We start from the raw sequence: 19,436 nt of genomic DNA on the forward strand, positions 1-19,436 counted from the left end.
AAGTTGACAAGAGGAAAAGTAGCTTAAATTTATTTCATATAACTTTAGATGACATGATCAGAACTAGTAGGTGCAATTTACAAGAATTGTGCATTCAGGAAAAGAATTTTCTAAAATCTAAATTCAACTTTGAATGCAAGAACATGGTCCCTGTTAAAGGATCTTTCAGTGTGATGGCACAAGATAATTCAGTTTGGGGTAGAAATTTTAATCACTAAGTTCTCTTCCAACCATGAAACATTTACATTACGACCTCAATGTAAATGAAAAAGGACAATAAAAACCCATGTTGGGACTTTCAAAAATACTATGATGTACTTAGAATCCTAGATCTCTCAGATTGAAAAAAAAATCCAACCCTAAATATACAATTTCCACATTCCTTTCTGAAGATTTACTATATTTTCATTTCTTGCTAAATTTACGTAGCAGCAAGTATAATTATTTGCATACAATAAATTATGTGATACAGGAAAAGCTCATTTGCTTTCTACCTTCCCACAGTCTAAAATCCTCTCTTCCTTACTCTCTATTACATTATTCTAAATTTATTTGCAGCACTTACCAAAGTATAAAATTATTTTTACTAATTTATAATCTTTATTTTCACCCCATATAGTGTATGTTCCCTGAGATGAGGGCGTTCGTTTCCCCTCATTCACTTCTACATCCCCCCAAAGCCTAATACTGAACTTGGTATTAAAGAAATACTTAATAATTAGTTGTTATTTGTTAGATTGAAAACACATAGCTCTTAGGAATAGGAAAAGTCATCAAAGACTATTCATCCAACTTCTTAGTGGAAATTGCAGTTATATAAGATAACACTTCTAGTTAGTAAACCAGGACTAGAACCAAGTTTACCAACTCCCAATCTAGAATGAGTTATTTTATTTATTTATTTACTTGACCTGAAATGTTTTTTCTGGGATTACAGGTTTGGGGAAACAAATCACTTGGTTAAAAGATTTAGGTCATTGTTTTAGAGGAAGCACTTCAGTTGACAAATATTCAGAAATTTGTCTGCAGAGTTTGTTCTATGAGGAAAATGTCAAGACTTTTTAAGAGGAAATGGTCCATTTTTAGTTTTCCTCTTTAAAATTCTTAAGAAGTAGCAACATTTATGAGCTTCAGAGTCAGATATATTTATTTAGAGTTCAGACACTATCACTTAGCATCTGTGGGCTGTGAGATTTGAGCAAGTTATTTAAATATTCAAGCTGTAAAATATTGGATAATCATCCATGGTTCACAAATCTATTATGAGGTTTAAATGAGTCAGTGTATATAAGACTACCTAGCTGTGTGCCTATAAAGTAATAAGAACTTAGTTAAGTGTAAATTTCCTCAATTTATCTTCCTCCTACACCCCACCCATAGACAAGGGAAGCAACCCTGTTTAAGATGCAATGATTTTTTAGGGTAAACTTAAGTGTACTTTCAAGGCAACTTGATTATAATTTCATTTTCTGTCTATTCATCTCTTAGACATTCCAAGTTTTCTTAGTTATCATTACTTCAATTCCCTCTGTTAACTAGTTCTATGTAGCATCTGTAGGAAATGCAGACATAAGGGTTTATTTTGAATAAGATATTAAAAGAAATCCAAGATTAGAACCCAAGTTCCTCTCCTCACCATGATAGTTTCTGTAATCATGAATAAAAGAGAAAAAAAAATCTATGTCTAGAAAGAAGAAATAAAAGCAACCAATGTTGAAATGTAAAGGCAATAGTGAATCTATGGAAACTCTTTACTGATATGACAAATTTGGATTATCTTAAGTTAAAAAATGGAAGAAAGGCCCAATGATAAACTCTTGCTCTGTAATCTGACTCTACACAGCTCTTATGAATGCGTTCTTACCCATTTACCAGAAGTTCATGTAAAGTGGTCCCATTGAGGATCTCCCAGTTGGAGTGCAATGTCAGCCACCGTGGCTCTTTCTCCTGTTCCTGTATCAATTTGGTCACAGATGGTTCTCTGATACAAAGCAAATACTGGATAAGTATTCAAAGTACAATGATCTTTGAGCAGGCATTATCATTATTTAGCACTCATTCCCTTTCAAAAAGAAGCACTAAATCATGTCAACAGTTCAAGCGGAGAATTTGGACTGTTACAAATTGTTAGAGCTGTTTTAGTTATTCTCCCTGCTGACCTGTGTTTGAACTTCATGAAGTGTTAGGATGATAATGTGTATGACACAAAAGTTCCAACAGGTAAAACACAAGAATAACTTTGGGCAGAGATCAAAAGTAAAATAAAATATATCTAGCTGGGTTTTTTTCCTCCTTTCTTGTCCATTGTAATTCTGCGATATAGCAATATAAAATAAAATAAACAACACATAAAGAGAATCAGTGGCCTTTAGCATCTATTTAGACAGCATAAAAGTTGTAAGAATTGTAATATTTCTATGTTTCTAGGTTTTTTTTTTTTTTGACGGAGTCTTGCTCTGTTGCCCAGGCTGGAGTACAGTGGTGCAATCTCAGCTCACTGCAACCTCTGCCTCAGGGTTCAAGTGCTTCTCCTGCCTCAGCCTCCCAAGTAGCTGGGATCACAGGTACATGCAATCACGCCCGGCTAATTTTTATATTTTTAGTAGAGATGAGGTTTCACCATGTTGTCCAGGGTGGTCTTAAACTCCTGACCTCAAGTGGTCTGCCCACCTCAGCATCCCAAACTGCTGGGATTACAGGCATGAACCATGGCACCTGGCCTCATCTGATTATTATTTTTAAACTATTGTAATCACATAATAGAAAATGAACAAAAACTTCCCCCAACTCATACTTTTAAAAAGGCAAGGAAGAACCCTCTAAAGGGAATACTTGATGATAGAATAAGAGCCAAAGATTAAAAACACAAGAGTATTTCATAATGAATTATAAACATTTGATTTTAAAACAAATGTCATACATCCTAGCCACAATGAAGAAGAGTGGCATAAGATATAAATTTATTTAGAAATTTGAATTGACAGATTATTGAAGGTATCAAAAAAACCTCTTACAAAAATAAGAATTTTTCTTTTTCTTGGCCAAAATGAATCTGGCTCTCCATCAATTCCGGAAGTTCTGAATGCAGAGGCAAAGTGAGATGGAAAGTATAAAAGTCAGAGGCCACACATACTGGTCATGGTGTTTCTCCTGATAACCTGCATCCTGAGAATTCCCTTCTGCGACAGAACTACCTATGGACCTCCTAAATCCAGGTAAAGCCAAAGGAAGATAAATTTTAGATTTTGTTATTTAATCAGGTCATTCTTAAATCAGGTATTCATAGGGCAACAAGATACTTGCATGGGGAGTGCAATGAGGAGAGAGTGTGCACTGATGCTGGATAGGAAAATCGTTGCAAAGAACACCAGCCTTTCAATGCAAAAGGCCCCCTAGCTGCCCTGAGGAAGGGCTCCACAGACATCCACAGGGTGTTTTTGCATTTCATTCATTAGCTTCCAAGAAGAAAGGCAATGTAGCCGGAATTTCTCAGTTATAAGTGGAAAATTTAAGAAATTAATCATCAAGGATAGGGAAGTGTCATTATGAAAATTAGGTTTTCATGAAATTCTTCAACACTGGCATGTTTCTCATGCACAAACATAAACTTTCAGCACCGGAAATGTCATCCAATGGCCCATTTAAAAAAGTCAGTGAATTTGGTTGGTTGTATTTCTGCCATCGTACAGAATCTGAGCATCTGCATAACTTCAATTTTCCTTTCTTTTTTCCCAGCTTTATTGAGGCATTCTTAACAAATAAAAATTGTACATATTTAAGGGGTGTAATGCAATGTTTGATATATGTATACCTTGTGAAATGGTTACCACAATCAAGCTAAGAAGCATATCTATCACCATATCACCACATAGTTACGTGTGTGTGTGTGTGTGTGTGTGTGTGTGTAGTAAGAACACTAAGGCCAAGAATCTTAGCAAATTTCAAGTATACAATTTAGCATCGTTAACTACAGTCACTGTGTTGTATATCAGAGCTCCAGAACTTATTCATTCCACATTACTGAATCTTTGTACCCTTTGACCATCTCCCCATTTTCCCCATCCCCTAGTTTTTGGCAACTAACATTCTACCCTCTGCATTTACGAGTTGACTTTTTTAGATTCCACATACAAATGAGATCATGTAGTATTTGTCTTTCGGTGCTTGGCGTATTTCACTTAACATGTCCTCCAGGTTTATCCATGTTGTCTCAAATGGCAGAACTTCCTTCTAAGAATACTGAATACTGTTCTATTGTGTAAAGAAAATGCGGTGTGTGTATGTGTATTCTTTGCATAAAATTCCTATTGTATAAAGAAATATATATTCTATTGTGTAAAGAAAATGTGACATCACATTTTCTTTATCCATTCACTCATCAACAAACACTGAAGTTGTTTTCATATCTTGGGTATTATGAAGAGTGCTGTAATTAACATGACAGTGCAGATGTCTTTTTGAGATAATTATTTCATTTCCTTTAGATATATACCCAGAAGTGGGATTGATGGATCATATGGTAGGTAGTTCTATTTTAAATTTTTTGAGGAATCTCCATACTGTTTTTCATAATTGCTGTACCAATTAACATTTCTACCAAGAATATATAGGGTTTCCCCCTCTCCACATCTCCCCAACGTTTTTTACATGTTTTCTCTTTTTGATAACCATTTTAACAGATATGAGGTGACACTTCATTGTGATTTTAATTTGCATTTCCCTGATGATTAGTAATGCTGAGCACCTTTTCTTATACTTGTTGGCCATTCTATGTCTTCCTTTTAGAAATGTCTGTTCAGGTCCTTAGTCCATTTTTCAATCAGGTTATTTGGCTTTTTACTATTGAATTATTTTAGTTCCTTATGCATTTTGGACACCAACCTCATCGGATATATGGTTTTTTTAAATAACTTTGAAAATTATAAAAGTAATACTTGTACATAGAAAAACATCGCCAATTATAAAATGAAAAAGTTGTTTTCTTCTCCTATCATACCGACGATTATAAAATGAAAAAGTTGTCTTCTTCCTATCTTAGATGCATAGAAACAACCACCGTAAATAGTGTTTGAGTATCTTTGTCAAGCTTTTTCTACAATTCATGTATACATATCCCTCCTTTGCTACACACATTGTTCTGTGCGGTCTTGATATTTTCACTTAGCGACTTATCTTAGAAGTCTTTCCACCATAATAGCTACCAGGTGTTAATTGTTTTCTATATGACAAGCACTAAAAGACTTGTTTTATTTAATCATCTCAACGACTCTGTGACATAGACTTTATAATTATTTCCCATTTTGGAGATGAAAAAATTGAGGTAAAGAAAATAAGTAACATGCCCAAGGCACAAAACAAGCAGACGGCAAAGCTGGTAATTTAATCCCTATGGTCTCTTGTCAGAGTACAGTTCTTAAACTGTGAACGCTACACGGTTCTCCCTCATTGACAGCAAACCATGTTCTTTTGATAGCTGCATAGTGTTTGTTACATGGATGTTCGTACATTTACTTAACTAATCTCTGCGCACATAGGTTTTGTCCTATTTGGGGCTATGACAAAATAGTAGCAGTTAATATCCTTAACATTCGCCTTCGCCTACATGCAAAAGTATGATTTTGGAATAAATTCCTAGAAATAAAATCATTGAATCAAAATTTGAATTTTTGATTAGTATTATGAACTTCCATTTCAAAGAATAATACTAATATATATGCACATCAAGAATATGTGTGCCTGTACTTCTCCATTTTTAAAACTATGTAAATCATCTTACGTAAAAGGTGTCTGGAACGTAAGAGCTGCTCAAATTTTGTTTGATGATTGGGATTGCTTTTGACTTAAATAATTGAAACCTTTTTATATTATATGAAAAGACAAAAAAGTTCTGTTGTGTAGAAAGCAAAAGAGAAAATTTAAGCATCAATATCACTGTATCTTAACTGAGTCTGTGCAGGTAATACAGACTCAAAATGCTTCCATAGCATCTATGGATTCATACACGGAGAAGGAAATTTTAGCAATGATCCAATCCAGCAGCTAGGGAAAGAGTACAAGTGGAGACCCAATTGCCATTTGTCTACATATTTAGATGTTATAAATCAAGTTATCAAGCTGTCAAAGAAAATTTCTCTCCTCCTTTCTTGGCAAACATATCTGTTAGGTTCAAATACAGAACTCTTGGACTCCTGAGAACGTGGGTTTCAAACTTTAGCATTCATCAGAATCACCTGGAGGACCTGTTACAACACAGATTTGTTGGCCTCATCCCCAGATTTTCTGATTCAGTTAAGTCTCAGATGGGACCCAAAATCTCTCTACCAAGATCACAGGTGATGATGATGATGCTGGTCTGAGACCACACTTTGAAAACATCACTCTAGAAAAGGGATGAGGCTCCATGTGAGCATAACTCCTTGGCTAACAGAGTCCTTACCCCATGGGGTGAGCTAGAGGAGGAGGGCCAGAGGGTCCCTCTAAATCAGGGTTTCTCACCCTAGATGCTATTGACAAGTTATACCAGTTAATTAATTGCTGTGTAGAGTGATTCCTGTGCACTGCAGGATGTTTTGTAACATCCCTGGCTTCTATCCACTCTGCGAGTAAGACCCCATCAACCCTGGATTTACAATTAAAAAAATAATGTCTACAGACATTCCAAATGTCCCCTAGGACAGGGGTCCCCAGCCCCAGGGCCCCTGTTAGGAACCAGGCCATACAGCAGGAGGTGAGTGCAGGGCAAGCCAGCAAAGCTTCATCTGTGTTTGCAGCTGCTCAGCATCACAGGCATTACTGCCTGAGCTCCACCTCCTGTCCAATTAGCGGCCTTAGATTCTCCCAGGAGTGTGAATCCTATTGTGAACTGTGCATGCGAGGGATCTAGGTTGCGTGCTTCTTATGGGAATCAAATGCCTGATGATTTGTCACTGTCTCCCATCACCCTCAGATGGGACCATCTAGTTGTAGGAAAACAAGCTTAGGTTTCCCACTGATTCAACATTATGGTGAGTAGTATAATGATTTCATTATATATTATAATGTAATAATAATAGAAATAAAGTGCACAATAAATGGAACGTGACTGAATCATGCCAAAACCATTCCCCCCATCCCATCCTGGTCTGTGGAAAAATTGTCTTCCACGAAACCAGTCCCTGGTGCCAAAAAGGTTGGGGATTGCTGCCCTGGGGCAAAGTCACCCCTAGTTGAGAACCACTGCTCCAAATCATGGAGCCCAGGGCAAGGCCCCTCTGCTCTGGGTTTGAAGGCAGTGCTATACAGAGAAGCAGAAGGATTTGCCTTATATTTGCTTCTTGAGGAATTGTGTAGTCATAAGACACACATACAAATCTATCACTTTTCTGATGTTGAAATGAGAGAACAGAGCTCATTAGGAGTTTTGGAACATCCTGACATTATGAGAGGGATTAAATATTTCAAGGCTTAGGAGAACAGCCAGATCCCTAGACAATTTGGCCTACTCTCCCATCCTCAAGTCACTTTGTTTAAGTAATAAATATCCCATGCTTGAATTATGATTATGTTGGGGCTGCTTACTTAAAAAACGAAGGTCATCACAAATTCCCCCAAAACCAGGGCTTTTTTCTTACCTCTAACAACAAGACAGAAGTGCAGGAATTACCTAGACATGTAACACACTTCAGTTGAAGGATAAGCTTTGTCCTCTTGCATCTATTGATGGGGGAAAATAATCTAAGCATCCAACCTCAGTCCTTGATGGTTCATCTTGACATATAAATGCCTTTCACGTGGATAAGATAAATTTTTTGCAATTCTAAATATCCTGTTCCAAAGTTGAAACATTTACACTAAACATTTTGTATCTGATTTCAAAAATCTCTTCTTGAATCTTGTCATATTCTCCCTGTTTGGGTCCCATAGATTTGACATACTAATACTGAAAGGTAGTTATTGTGTCAAGTAGAAATTTTAACAGGCAGGTACTAATAGGTTTCAAACAAAACATGAATGAACTGTGCTACAGAAACATTTCTCAGGCTGGATAGCTCAGTTCAATGGGAGTTTATACAGCAAAACTTCCATCAGTAGAAATGCTTAAAGCAGAGCATAAGTTCTGAGCTTATTTTTCTAGTTAACTCAGTATTTTAAAAACATTTTTTATTGCAATCCTAACTGATGATAGATAGATAGATGATAGATAGATAGATGATGATGATAGATAGATAGATAGATAGATAGATAGATAGATAGATAGATAGAGATAGATAGATTTTTTTTTTTTTTTGAGATGGAGTCTCACTCTGTCGCCCAGGCTGGAGTGCAGTGGCGTGATCTCAGCTCACTGCAATCTCCACCTTCCAGGTTCAAGCAATTCTCCTGCCTCAGCCTCCTGGGTAGCTGGGGACTACAGGCTCATGCCACCACGCCCAGCTAATTTTTGTACTTTTTGGTGGAGATGGGGTTTCATTATGTTGCCCAGGCTGGTCTCGAACTGCTGACCTCAAGTGATCCACATGCCTCGGCCTCCCAGGGTGCTAGGATTATAGGCGTGAGCCACTGCGCCCAGCCTATAATTTTATTCTTTTACTATGTGTTTGTCTATCTCAGAGATGGAGTGTAATAACTGTATTAGGCAAGGATCTATAGGTACAAATGACAATACTATCTCAAAGCAAAGCGGGGAGGTTAATGGATCATAATTAACTTGCAGAGCATTAATATTTCATAAAATAAAATAATCAACAAAACTAAACATTTAATCCATTTCCAATATAAAAATTACAAAATTGTAATGTGAACTAAAACTTAAATTTATAAAATATGACTGTAAAATATACATTATCATTCTAATATAAATTAGAAAACAAAATTAATAAAATAAAGCACCATTTAAAATAAACATCTTATTAAAAGTGTAAAAATAATCAATCATAAACATTTTGAATTAAAATATCATTGGAACATATATAAAATTCAGTCTTATAAAATAAACATGTTGTAAGAATATTTTTGAGCAGAAGTGTCTACCTCTTTTGGAATCTATGCCAGTCCAGCTATTTCCTTCTGGCTATTTTATTTTATTTTATTTTATTTTTGAGATGGAGTCTTGCTCTTTTTTTGAGACTTTGACCTTTTGGGAGAACACTTTTTTTTGAGAGACAGAAATGCAACACTTTATTGACAATTTTAGTTTCAAAGAAAATATTTCTTGTTTATCTTCACATCTTTTGTTTCATCATGTAAAGCTAGAGATTATCAGTTTCAATTTCAACATGACTTTTTAAATTCCAGTTCTTCAGAAAGACTGTGAACCAGAGTAGAATGTATTTTTCTAACACAAGTCTTGCTTTGTTGGCTGCTCTTTTCTTCTTCTTGAGTATAACAGGAATATAAAAATGCTTTCTAAAAATATGTGCATCTCTTTTCACTTCAAAGTTTTAAGTCAATATATAACTCTATGGATCCATTACCAGATAAATTAATTCAAAATTCAAACACCGCATGTTCTCACTCATAGGTGGGAATTGAACAATGAGAACTTATGGACACAGGAAGGAGAACATCACACTCCGGGGACTGTTGTGGGGTTGGGGGAGGGGGGAGGGACAGCATTAGGAGATATACCTAATGCTAAATGACGAGTTAATGGGTGCAGGAAATCAACATGGCACATGGATACATATGTAACAAACCTGCACATTGTGCACATGTACCCTAAAACCTAAAGTATAATAAAAAATAAAAAAGAAAAAAAAGAAAAAAAAAATAAAGAAAAAAAAATTCAAGACAAATTAAACAAATATTGAATTAACCAAAAAATCGGCATTTTAAAAGTGCCTAAAATAGTGCTGGAATATATGAGTATCAAAAAGTGGAAATGTAATCAATTACTAAAGAGATGTGGATGGTCTTCAAGATGACTGATGCCAGGGAACCAGTACCCTCAGGGCTCTTCAGCTCGTCTCCACTTCCTTCCGTGTTGTGGGGAGGAGGGCAAAGGGGATGGCAGCTTGATTGGCTTAAAGTAACTTTTCTATAAGCCAGAGGACTGGTTGCCGACGGCTCTAAACTCACAGGCATTCATCTTTATGACCAAAAAAGAAAGAAGTCATCTCTCCCAGGTCCAATCAAAATAAATCTTGGGCCGGGCGTGGCTCACGCCTGTAATCCCAGCACTTTGGGAGGCCAAAGCAGGTGCATCACGTGAAGTCAGGAGTTCAAGACCAGACTGGTCTACATGGCGAAACCCTGTCTCTACTAAAAATACAAAAATTATCCAGGCATGGTGGTGAGTGCCTGTAATCCCAGCTACTCAGGAGTCTGAGGCAGGAGAATCACTTAAACCTGGGAGGTAGAGGTTGCAGTGAGCCAGGATCACACCATTGCACTCCAGCGTGGGTGACAAGAGTGAAACTCTGTCTTAAATAAATAAACAAATAAAAACCTTGTTGAAGATACAAATAAAAATCTTGTTGACGAAACAAGTATCCTAAAACCAATCACTGTGGCCTGGCAGTGAGACACTTTGATTGGTCCATCTTGGGATAGATACCTACCCCTCAACCAATCCCAGACCCAAAAGAGAAAGTCATGTACAAAGAAGGTTGCTCCCATTTGGAGCCCAAGGATAAAATGGGAAGTGAAGTAAATATCAGAAGGAAGGGACGTAGGTCCCAAAGGAAGGGAGGAATGTAGAGAAGCAACACAATAAGTGCCCGCTGCATGTGATCTTAATTGAAATGTGTTAGTTCAAAAGATCATTGTTCTTGAGAGTCAAGATTCTACATGTTCTTCAGTTTGTATGTTAGTTTTAAGAAGACATAGGAAATGTAAAAGATTTGGTTGAAATTAGACTTGACATGTTTATTAATGATACAATGGGTTAATCAGTGAGTGTTCAAGCTGACAAAAAGTGAGTTGGAACTCAAAAGAAACATTATAGTGACAGTTTAAACAAGTGACGGAGCCAGATAGACAAGGGTTAAAACTGATGCTTACACGTTAATGAGGTGGGACAGAAATGGAGACAACAGATTGGCATTGTATCAGATGGAGTCCCTCTCCATCTATTATTATTATTATTTTAGTTAGAGGAACAAATTACAAACATGTAAAAAACTATTTTGCATACTGATAAGTTGTTGGAATAAGACAAAATAACCAAATGTGATAGAGTTACATGCTGAGACTGAAAGCTGCCTCAAGTAGGATTGTCAAGGAAAGCCTAAGTCACAGATGTATGAGCTGAGACATGAATGGTGAAGCCCTAGAGTTCTGCATTCTACACAAAAATAACAGTGAATGCAAACCCCCCAAGATGGGTATGAGCTTGAAATGTTTTAACGTCAATATTAGGTCAATGTGTCTAAAGTTTAGTGGGTGAGTGGAGAATACTAGGATATGTATTGGGTCAGAGGGGAAGGCAGGGGCCAAATTATGCAGTGTCTGACAGGTCAGAGTAAGAAATCAGATTTTCAGTCCAAACTATAAAATAATAAGAAAAGAAGACCAAAGGCTTTTGCATGTAGGTAATATTGTTGCTGTCAGTCCTGTCTTTCAGGTAAAAGCCAGGTTGCAGAGGGTTTTGAAGACAACATGAAAAAGACACCTTATCAGAAGTTAAGTCATCACTAAGGGTCTCCTGGAGTATCTAGCTTCAAAAGGAGACTGTTTCCTTACAAGGGCTTCTAACAGAAATAATACAAGCCCTCTTTGGTCAACTCCTGATGCATTATTCAAGTTCTAAATCATGTTCTTATTTACCCAGGATCCATTCATATCATGTCCAAGGCAATGCTGCAACCATGGTGATGACTGGGAGTAAATTTTAGGAGGAAGTTAAACTGTAAACCCTTATACCAGGGATTATTAGGGACTAGTAGGTAATATAATAGATGTTGTCTTTGTGGTTTTGCCCAGATACAGAAATATTCTTTGAAAAGAATGTTTGACCAACTTCTATTGACCAACACTAAAAGATTAGGGCATAAAATCAAATTGCAACTAGCTCCATAAAAGCATTTTTGCCAAAATCATATGGCCCAGACACACTGTTTCCCAATTATCTAACTTTAGATAGAATTTGTGGAGCCCAGAGATATAAAGAGTCACATTTCCCTTAGACTAACTCACTCAAATACCAGATGTTTCAACTGAGCATTTGGCAAGTATTAGAAGGCAGTCTAAACTCTGATTTGTATCATCAATTAAATAAATGTCCATAGGTTTTTTGATACTGAACATGCAAGTAGCAAAGTCAATATGCTGTTGACATGGTTTGGCTGTATCCCCACCCAAATCTCATCTTGAATTGTAACTCCCACAATTCCCACGTCATGGGAGGAACCTGGTAGGAGGTGATTGAATTACAGGGTGGGTCTTCCTGTGCTGTTCTCATTATAGTGAATGAGTTTTAGGAGATCTGACAGTTTTAAAAATGGGAGTTTCCCTGCACAAGCTCTCTCTTTTTGTGTGCTGCCATCCACATGAGATGTGCTTGCTCCTTCTCACCTTCTGCCATGATTGTGAGGCCTCCACAGCCATATGGAACTGTAAGTCCATTAAACCTCTTTTTTTCTTCCCAGTCTCAGGAATGTCTTTATCAGCAGTGTGAAAATGGACTAATACAGTAAATTGGTACCAGTAGAGTGGGGTGCTGCTGTAGATACCTGAAAGTGTGGGAGCAACTTTGGAAGTGGGTAACAGGCAGAGGTTGGAAAAGTTTGGAGGGCTGAGAAGAAGACAGGAAAATGTAGGAAAGTTTGGAACTCCCTAGAAACTAGTTGAATTGCTTTGATCAAAATGCTGATAGCGATATGGACAATAAAGTCCATGCTGAGGTGGTCTCAGATGGAAATGAGGAACTTGTTGGGAACTGGGGCAAAGGTGACTCTTGTTATGTTTTACCAAAGAGAGTGGTGGTATTTTGCCCCTGCCCTAGAGATTTGTGGAACTTTGAACTTGACAGATGATTTAGGATATCTGGTAGAAGACATTTCTAAGCAGCAAAGCATTCAAGAGGTGACTTGGGTGCTGTTAAAGGCATTCATTTTTATAAGGGAAGTAGAGCATAAAAGTTAGGAAAATTTGCAGCCTGACAATGCAATAGAAAAGAAAATACCACTTTCTGAGGAGAAATTCAAGCTGGCTGTGGAAGTAACGAGGAGCAAGATGTTAATCCCCAAGACTATGGGAAAATGTCTCCAGGACATGTCAGAGGTCTTCATGGCAGCCCCTCCCATCACAGGCCCAGAGGCCTAAGAGGAAAAAGTGGTTTCATGGGCTGGGACCAAGGTCTTTGTGCTGTGTGCAGCGTAGGGACTTCATGTCCTGTGTCCCAGCCATGACAGCTATGACTAAAAGGGGCCAAGGTACAGCTCAGGCTGTTGCTTCAGAGGGTGGAAGCCCCAAGCATTGGCAGCTTCCACATGGTGTTGAGCCTGTGAGTGCACTGAAGTCAAGAATCGGGATTTGGGAACCTCTGCCTAGATTTCAGAGGATGTGTGGAAATGCCTGGATGCCTAGGCAGAAGTTTGCTGCAGGGCTGGGGCCCTCATAGAGAACCTCTGCTAGGCAGTGTGGAAGGGAAATGTGGGATCAGAGACCCCCACAAAGAATCCCTACTGGGGCATTGCCTAGTGGAGCTGTGAGAAGAGGGCCACCATCCTCAAGACCCCAGAATGGTAGATCCACTGACAGCTTGCACCATATGCCTGGAAAAGCCGCAGACACTCCATGCCAGCTCATGAAAGCAGCTAGGAGGGAGGCTGTACCCTGCAAAGCCACAGGGGCAGAGCTGCCCAAGACCATGGGAACCCACTTTTTGCATCAGTGTGACCCAGATGCAAGATATGGAGTCAAAGGAGATCATTTTGGAGTTTTAATATTTGACTGCCCTGCTGGATTTCAGACTTGCATGGGGCCTGTAGCCCCTTTGTTTTGGCCAATTTCTCCCATTTGGAATGGCTGTATTTGCCCAATGCCTGTACCCCCATTGTATCTAGGAAACTAATTTGCTTTCGATTTTACAGGCTCATAAGATGGAAGGCACTTGCCTTGTCTTAGATGAGACGTTGGACTGTGGACTCTTGAGGTAATGCTGAAATGAGTTAAGACTTTGGGGGACTACTGGGAAGGAATGATTGATTTTGAAATGTGAGGACATGAGATTTGGGAGGGGCCAGGGGCAGAATGATATGGTTTGGCTGTGTCTTCACCCAAATCTCATCCTGAATTGTAACTCCCATGATTCCCACATATCATGGGAGGAAACCAGTGGGAGGTGATTCAATTATGGGGGCAAGTCTTTCCTGTGCTGTCTTCATGATAGTGAAAAAGTTTCACAAGATCATATGGTTTTAAAAATGGGAGTTTCCCCACACAAGCTCTCTCTTTTTTGTGTGCCACCATACACGTGAGATGTGACTTGCTCCTCCTTGCCTTCCACCATGACTGTGGGGCCTCCCCAGCTCTGTGGAACTGTAAGTCCATTAAACCTCTTTTTCTTCCCAGTCTCGGGTATGTCTTTATTAGCAGCATAAAAATGGACTAATACAGCTGTCATAAGAAATTAGGGGCTTGATTTATACACTTTTCTAATCAGAGAGCCATCATACTTCCAATCTGGGCTGAACTCTTGAGATAGCAACAGATGAAAGCAAAAAGTTTTCAAATTCAACAAAGGACTCTAAATCTTCTCATCTAGACAAGCACTGAGTTGAGAGCCTAGCATTTGAGCAGTAATACATGAAAGGCATAATTTGGGTCTAAAACATCCTAAGTGCAGGTGTTTTAAATCAACTGCCTCTATCATGAAAGCATTTCAGTAGAATCCCTGCAACACATGAAACTTGGGAGACCTGCATTCTTGATAAATTCCCTCCAAAATATATCCCCTGAAGTAGAAGAATGATCCACTTGGAATCAGGGCATGCTGGTTCTGGACCCTACATACACTACAATGCCATTCTCTGTAAATGTTTACTGAATGAACTAATGAATGAATGAGTGATATAACAAATTTATACTATCAAGATAAGATTAAAGTTTTATGTTTTTCTTGTATAACTTTAATGGAAATGCCATGTCCTGTGCAATACGTCTACACCATTCTCTGATGGCAAAATATCTGGACTTTTTCCTAACTTTGCGTTGTTGGCTGTTTACCTACATGTCTTCCCCACTCCATTATAAACTCTGATGATGTTATTCACTTTTGCATCCTCGACCCAATGCCTAGTCCAGTACAAGGCCCATAAGCAGATACTCAAAAATAAAAAGGGAAGGGGAATACTGAATGGAATTAGTTGGGAGCTGCTTTTTAAACTTCAAGTTTTTGATGCAGAATATGTCTGAATGTACAAAGGCAGGCTGGCATAAACTCCACTCCAGAAGCTAAGAAGGAACACCCATTCCCACTTCCCTCCTTGTGCAGCAGAGGCCAATTATGGCCAGACAGACCCTTCTAGCAAGGGCTTTGATCTGGAGGAAATGACTCAAAGGTGCAGGGTGACTTAGAGTTTATTTGAGGCATCGGTGGCAGAATCATGAATTTGCAGCACAGCAGCTGGTCTCCAGAGACACATGGCAGCTGCCTGAGCCTGTTCCCTCAGCAGGAAACTAGCCTCATCTTGACCATTACCATCATTACTGGCATAGCCTGGCTCTCCAGATTTCTGTCAATTCACGAGCCACTCAAGTCAACTAAAGAGTAAACTTCAAGGCAACTAAAAAGTTCAAAAACTACTAGTACTCATTTCTTTGGAGGACTTATCACCACTTACCCATTTTTCCCATTAAATCAGTCAAATAACAGTTATGGTTTTCCAACCACACCTCTATCTCATATTTTCCTAGTCCTTCTGTGAAGTAAAATAATCTAAAATAAAAAATATCTGTATGTCTATTTGAATTTTATATATCTAAAGATATCTAAAATACTGGTTTCATTTTCCAACTATGTTGAGAAAATGGAGCAAATGGAGTACATAATTTTTAAAAAATCCAGTGTGCACACAATAGCCAAAGGTGGGAATAATCCAGATGTCTGAACGGATAAACAAAATGTATATCCATTTAATGGCATATTATTCAGTCACGAGCAGGAAAGAAGTGCTGGTACATGCCACAAGACAGATGATTGAAAATGTGCCAAGTAAAAGAAACCAGATGAAAAGGCCTCATGTTGTATATTTCCATTTATATTGAAATATCCAGAATAGGCCAATTTATAGAGGCAGAAAGCAGATTAGTGGTTACCTGGGCCAGTGGGTACGAGAAAATGGAGAGGAACTGCCTAGTGAGTACATAGTTTCCTTTTGGGATAATGAAAGTGTCCTAAAACAAATAGTGGTGATGGTTGCAGGACATTGTGAATAAAGTAAATGCCACTGAATTATACACTTTAAAGTGGTTAAATGGTGAATTTTACAGATGTGTATTTTAACACAATAAAAATCCCAATATGCAAATATTTAGAAGAAACATAAAGAAGCATATTTAAAAACAGGAACCTCTCTATTTACAATAGAACAGCTATGTTCATGGTGGCTTGTCAAAAGAACTTTCTGGTTGTAAAATCTTTGCAGTTTCAACCTTATACTGATAAGGTTTCATCAAGAAGAAAAATAAAAATAATCATATTCAAAAGATTTTTCATTTATCTCTGAACACAATCATAACCTATTTCATTTAGACACAATAAGGAAGTTGTGAGAATGAAGTCTAATTTAATAGATCTTGGCAAATATAATTTTTCCACTCTCGCAAAGTTTAAAGTTCCTTTATTATAAATGAGCATTAGTTATTCAATCCCTAAAGACGTGGGTCTTTACATGGGAAAAATGGACTCAAGATGTTGGGAGCTACATATTAGTAATTTTTTAAACTAGGATAACAAAAATGTGCTGCTAGTTGCTATCCCATAACTGAATGACTCATTATTGTAAAATTGTTTCAAGTTTGTTCAATGGATCTTAGGAAATGGCATTTTCTCAATTTTTTCTTTAGTGTAGAATTTTAGAACTCCTTTGTCTTCAATTTCTCTAATTTCTACATTTCCCCCAAATCTCAAATACATCAATGGTAAAAGAAATACTTACACATTCTAAGACCCTGAAAATTATTGCTTTCCACCCCCAATGGAATTGAAAAAAGAAAACCCTCACAAAATAGCAAGTATCTAACTTTCAAAGGATCCATTTCAGTATATCTGTATCAAAGCCAGAGTGAATCTTTTCATTCTACTAAGAAGCAAATATACTGAACTATTTCTTGATTTACATTTACTGCCTTACTTAGAGTAAACAGAAATGCCAGCAACTTCAACTTATTTAAAAATGTGTGTTGCTTAAGAAGAAATTTTCAGTAACCTCTCGGGGGCAAATTACAAGATATTTTCATCCAGATTCCTCAAAGGAAATGATCGTAATGCTTTTATAAATAATGAAAGCATTTCATTGCAGAAGTACTTAAAATACAATTACTTCATTTACTTTTAGAGGCTTCATCAAAGTACATTTCCAGCACACACTCTTCAGGGCAGGTGCCTATAATTAAATATGGTCCTCTCACCTGATTCATTTCCCGGGCTTTGAAGGACTCTTTGTTCCAGAGCACTAACTCTGTATGCATCCTAAGGAAGATATTACTGCCAAGTTCCACGAAGCCTTCTGAGAAATTCATCAGTGCTACAAACTACTGACCTTACCCTAAACCCATCTGCTTGCAGGCCAGCTGACTCAACATCTCCTGCCAGCCATCTGCACACACATGGTGTTCTGTGGCAGCTCTGTGAACCATCAGAAAGGAAGAAGAGTTCACATTTATAGACAGAGTCACTAGGGAAAGAAAAGACAAGGGAAACCCTAATTAAAAACATTTCTTCCCATGAAAGCACATAACTTTACATGTCTCTGCTTCATTGGCATACATTCATTTTTATTTAATTTATTAATCATTTGGTGTAATCATTTGCTACCCTGTGCAAATCACTGCCTTCAGTGTACTAGAGGGCTAAAAAAATGAATTGGAAATGTTCTGTACCCTCAAAGAACCGTAGACTCTAATGAAAGAGACAGGCAGTTCTTAACTTTTCTTAATGAGTTAGAAGACAGCCAGAGCCAGGCCTCATCCCATGAGTTAACCAGGATTTGCATAATTACAAGAAGCGAGTTGTAAATCTATTTCTATCATTTCCTTCAAGAAAGCATACGAGAATGCAAGTGCGTGAGAGAGATGCAAATTTAGGATTAATTTGGTAAATGTGTTAATTCCTATTATATAAAGGAGAATCCTCTGTACTTAACCAGCCTCAGAGCACTTAGGAAACGCTGCACAATTGACCACAACACACATGAGAATCATGATTTGGCTGGATGATGCAAAGGACTAAGAAAGAGCTGAGTGAATGGAAGGAGTGATGAGTGTGGGATGAGGAAATTAATCAAACTCAAGATCACAAATTGCAACACTGGAGGTGCTGGTACGAGATGTCTTTAATTCCTGTCTGTGTAAGGAGCTAGATAGTTAGACGCCTTGGACCTAAAGAGTGTAGGGAAGGTAGAGGGGCCACTTGACTATTCTATTCTAGCAGGTATAGATGACAAAAGAATGGCAGACTATCATTAAATTTATTGAAGTTGGGTTTTAATGAAGAGTTTTTAAATCCTCTCCCAGCAAGCATATGATTACAACATTTTGAACCTAAATATTTTTCCATACAATATAGATGTTTGAAATAGAGAAGTAGCTTGGTGGGGAAATTTTCTGTGAGTTGGAAATAACACACATAGATCAGCACTATCAGCTTTTATAACAGTAAAACAAAATAGATGAACTTGGTCAGTGAAATCCAGGAAGTAATTTAGGATTCATTCAGCTTCAGTGGCTGACAGGCATGAGAGAGTACAACAGATGGCAGAAACAAGTAGCTCACCACAGTCCCATTCATCTGAACTGTCTGAGCAGTCGGCTTTGCCATCGCACCACAGGTCACGTGACACACACGCATGGTTTGCACATTCCAGCTCATCATCTTGGCAAAATGCTGGCATGGGGAACAAAAAGTGAGAAGGAAAACATTTTAGAAATAAATGTGATTATCACTAACATGCACATCTTCATGTGCCAGCAGGAGCATGGAAAGCAGAAAATATGTGATCACTGAGGCTTCCAAATGGGCATAAAAACAGAATAACGGAATTTGTAAAATATTATTTAATAGACATCAATACATACAAAGAGCATTTAAACAGAATTACTACGTTCAAGTGACTCAATGTTCTGGTTCTAACAATCAGACTGAATAACAGTACTGACAGCAGCAGAAATACCAAAGATCAGAGAACGGGGTTAAAATCTGCATGAGCAGAGCATGAGAAATGAACAGACTGAAGCTGCCTTAGAAAGAAAACAATCTCTGTCCACTGAGATGCATAATAAGTTTTTTTTTCCAT

At 37.8% G+C, this 19,436-nt stretch overlaps 1 protein-coding gene across 2 annotated transcripts in view; it reads right to left on the reverse strand.

The window, feature by feature from the left end:
- Positions 1-19,436, reverse strand: part of CORIN (corin, serine peptidase) — a 257,414-nt gene that overhangs the window by 35,281 nt on the left and 202,697 nt on the right. For both annotated transcript variants that reach the window (XM_055246563.2, XM_055246562.2), the window contains 3 exons: positions 18,917-19,027; positions 17,690-17,819; positions 1,865-1,981 (listed from right to left, as the gene is read on the reverse strand). In XM_055246563.2, coding sequence (XP_055102538.1) covers positions 1,865-1,981; positions 17,690-17,819; positions 18,917-19,027 — 358 coding nt within the window. The remainder of the gene's footprint in view (positions 1-1,864; positions 1,982-17,689; positions 17,820-18,916; positions 19,028-19,436) is intronic.

The sequence above is a fragment of the Symphalangus syndactylus genome, chromosome 16, assembly GCF_028878055.3.
Source record: "Symphalangus syndactylus isolate Jambi chromosome 16, NHGRI_mSymSyn1-v2.1_pri, whole genome shotgun sequence".
Classification (NCBI taxonomy): domain Eukaryota; kingdom Metazoa; phylum Chordata; class Mammalia; order Primates; family Hylobatidae; genus Symphalangus; species Symphalangus syndactylus.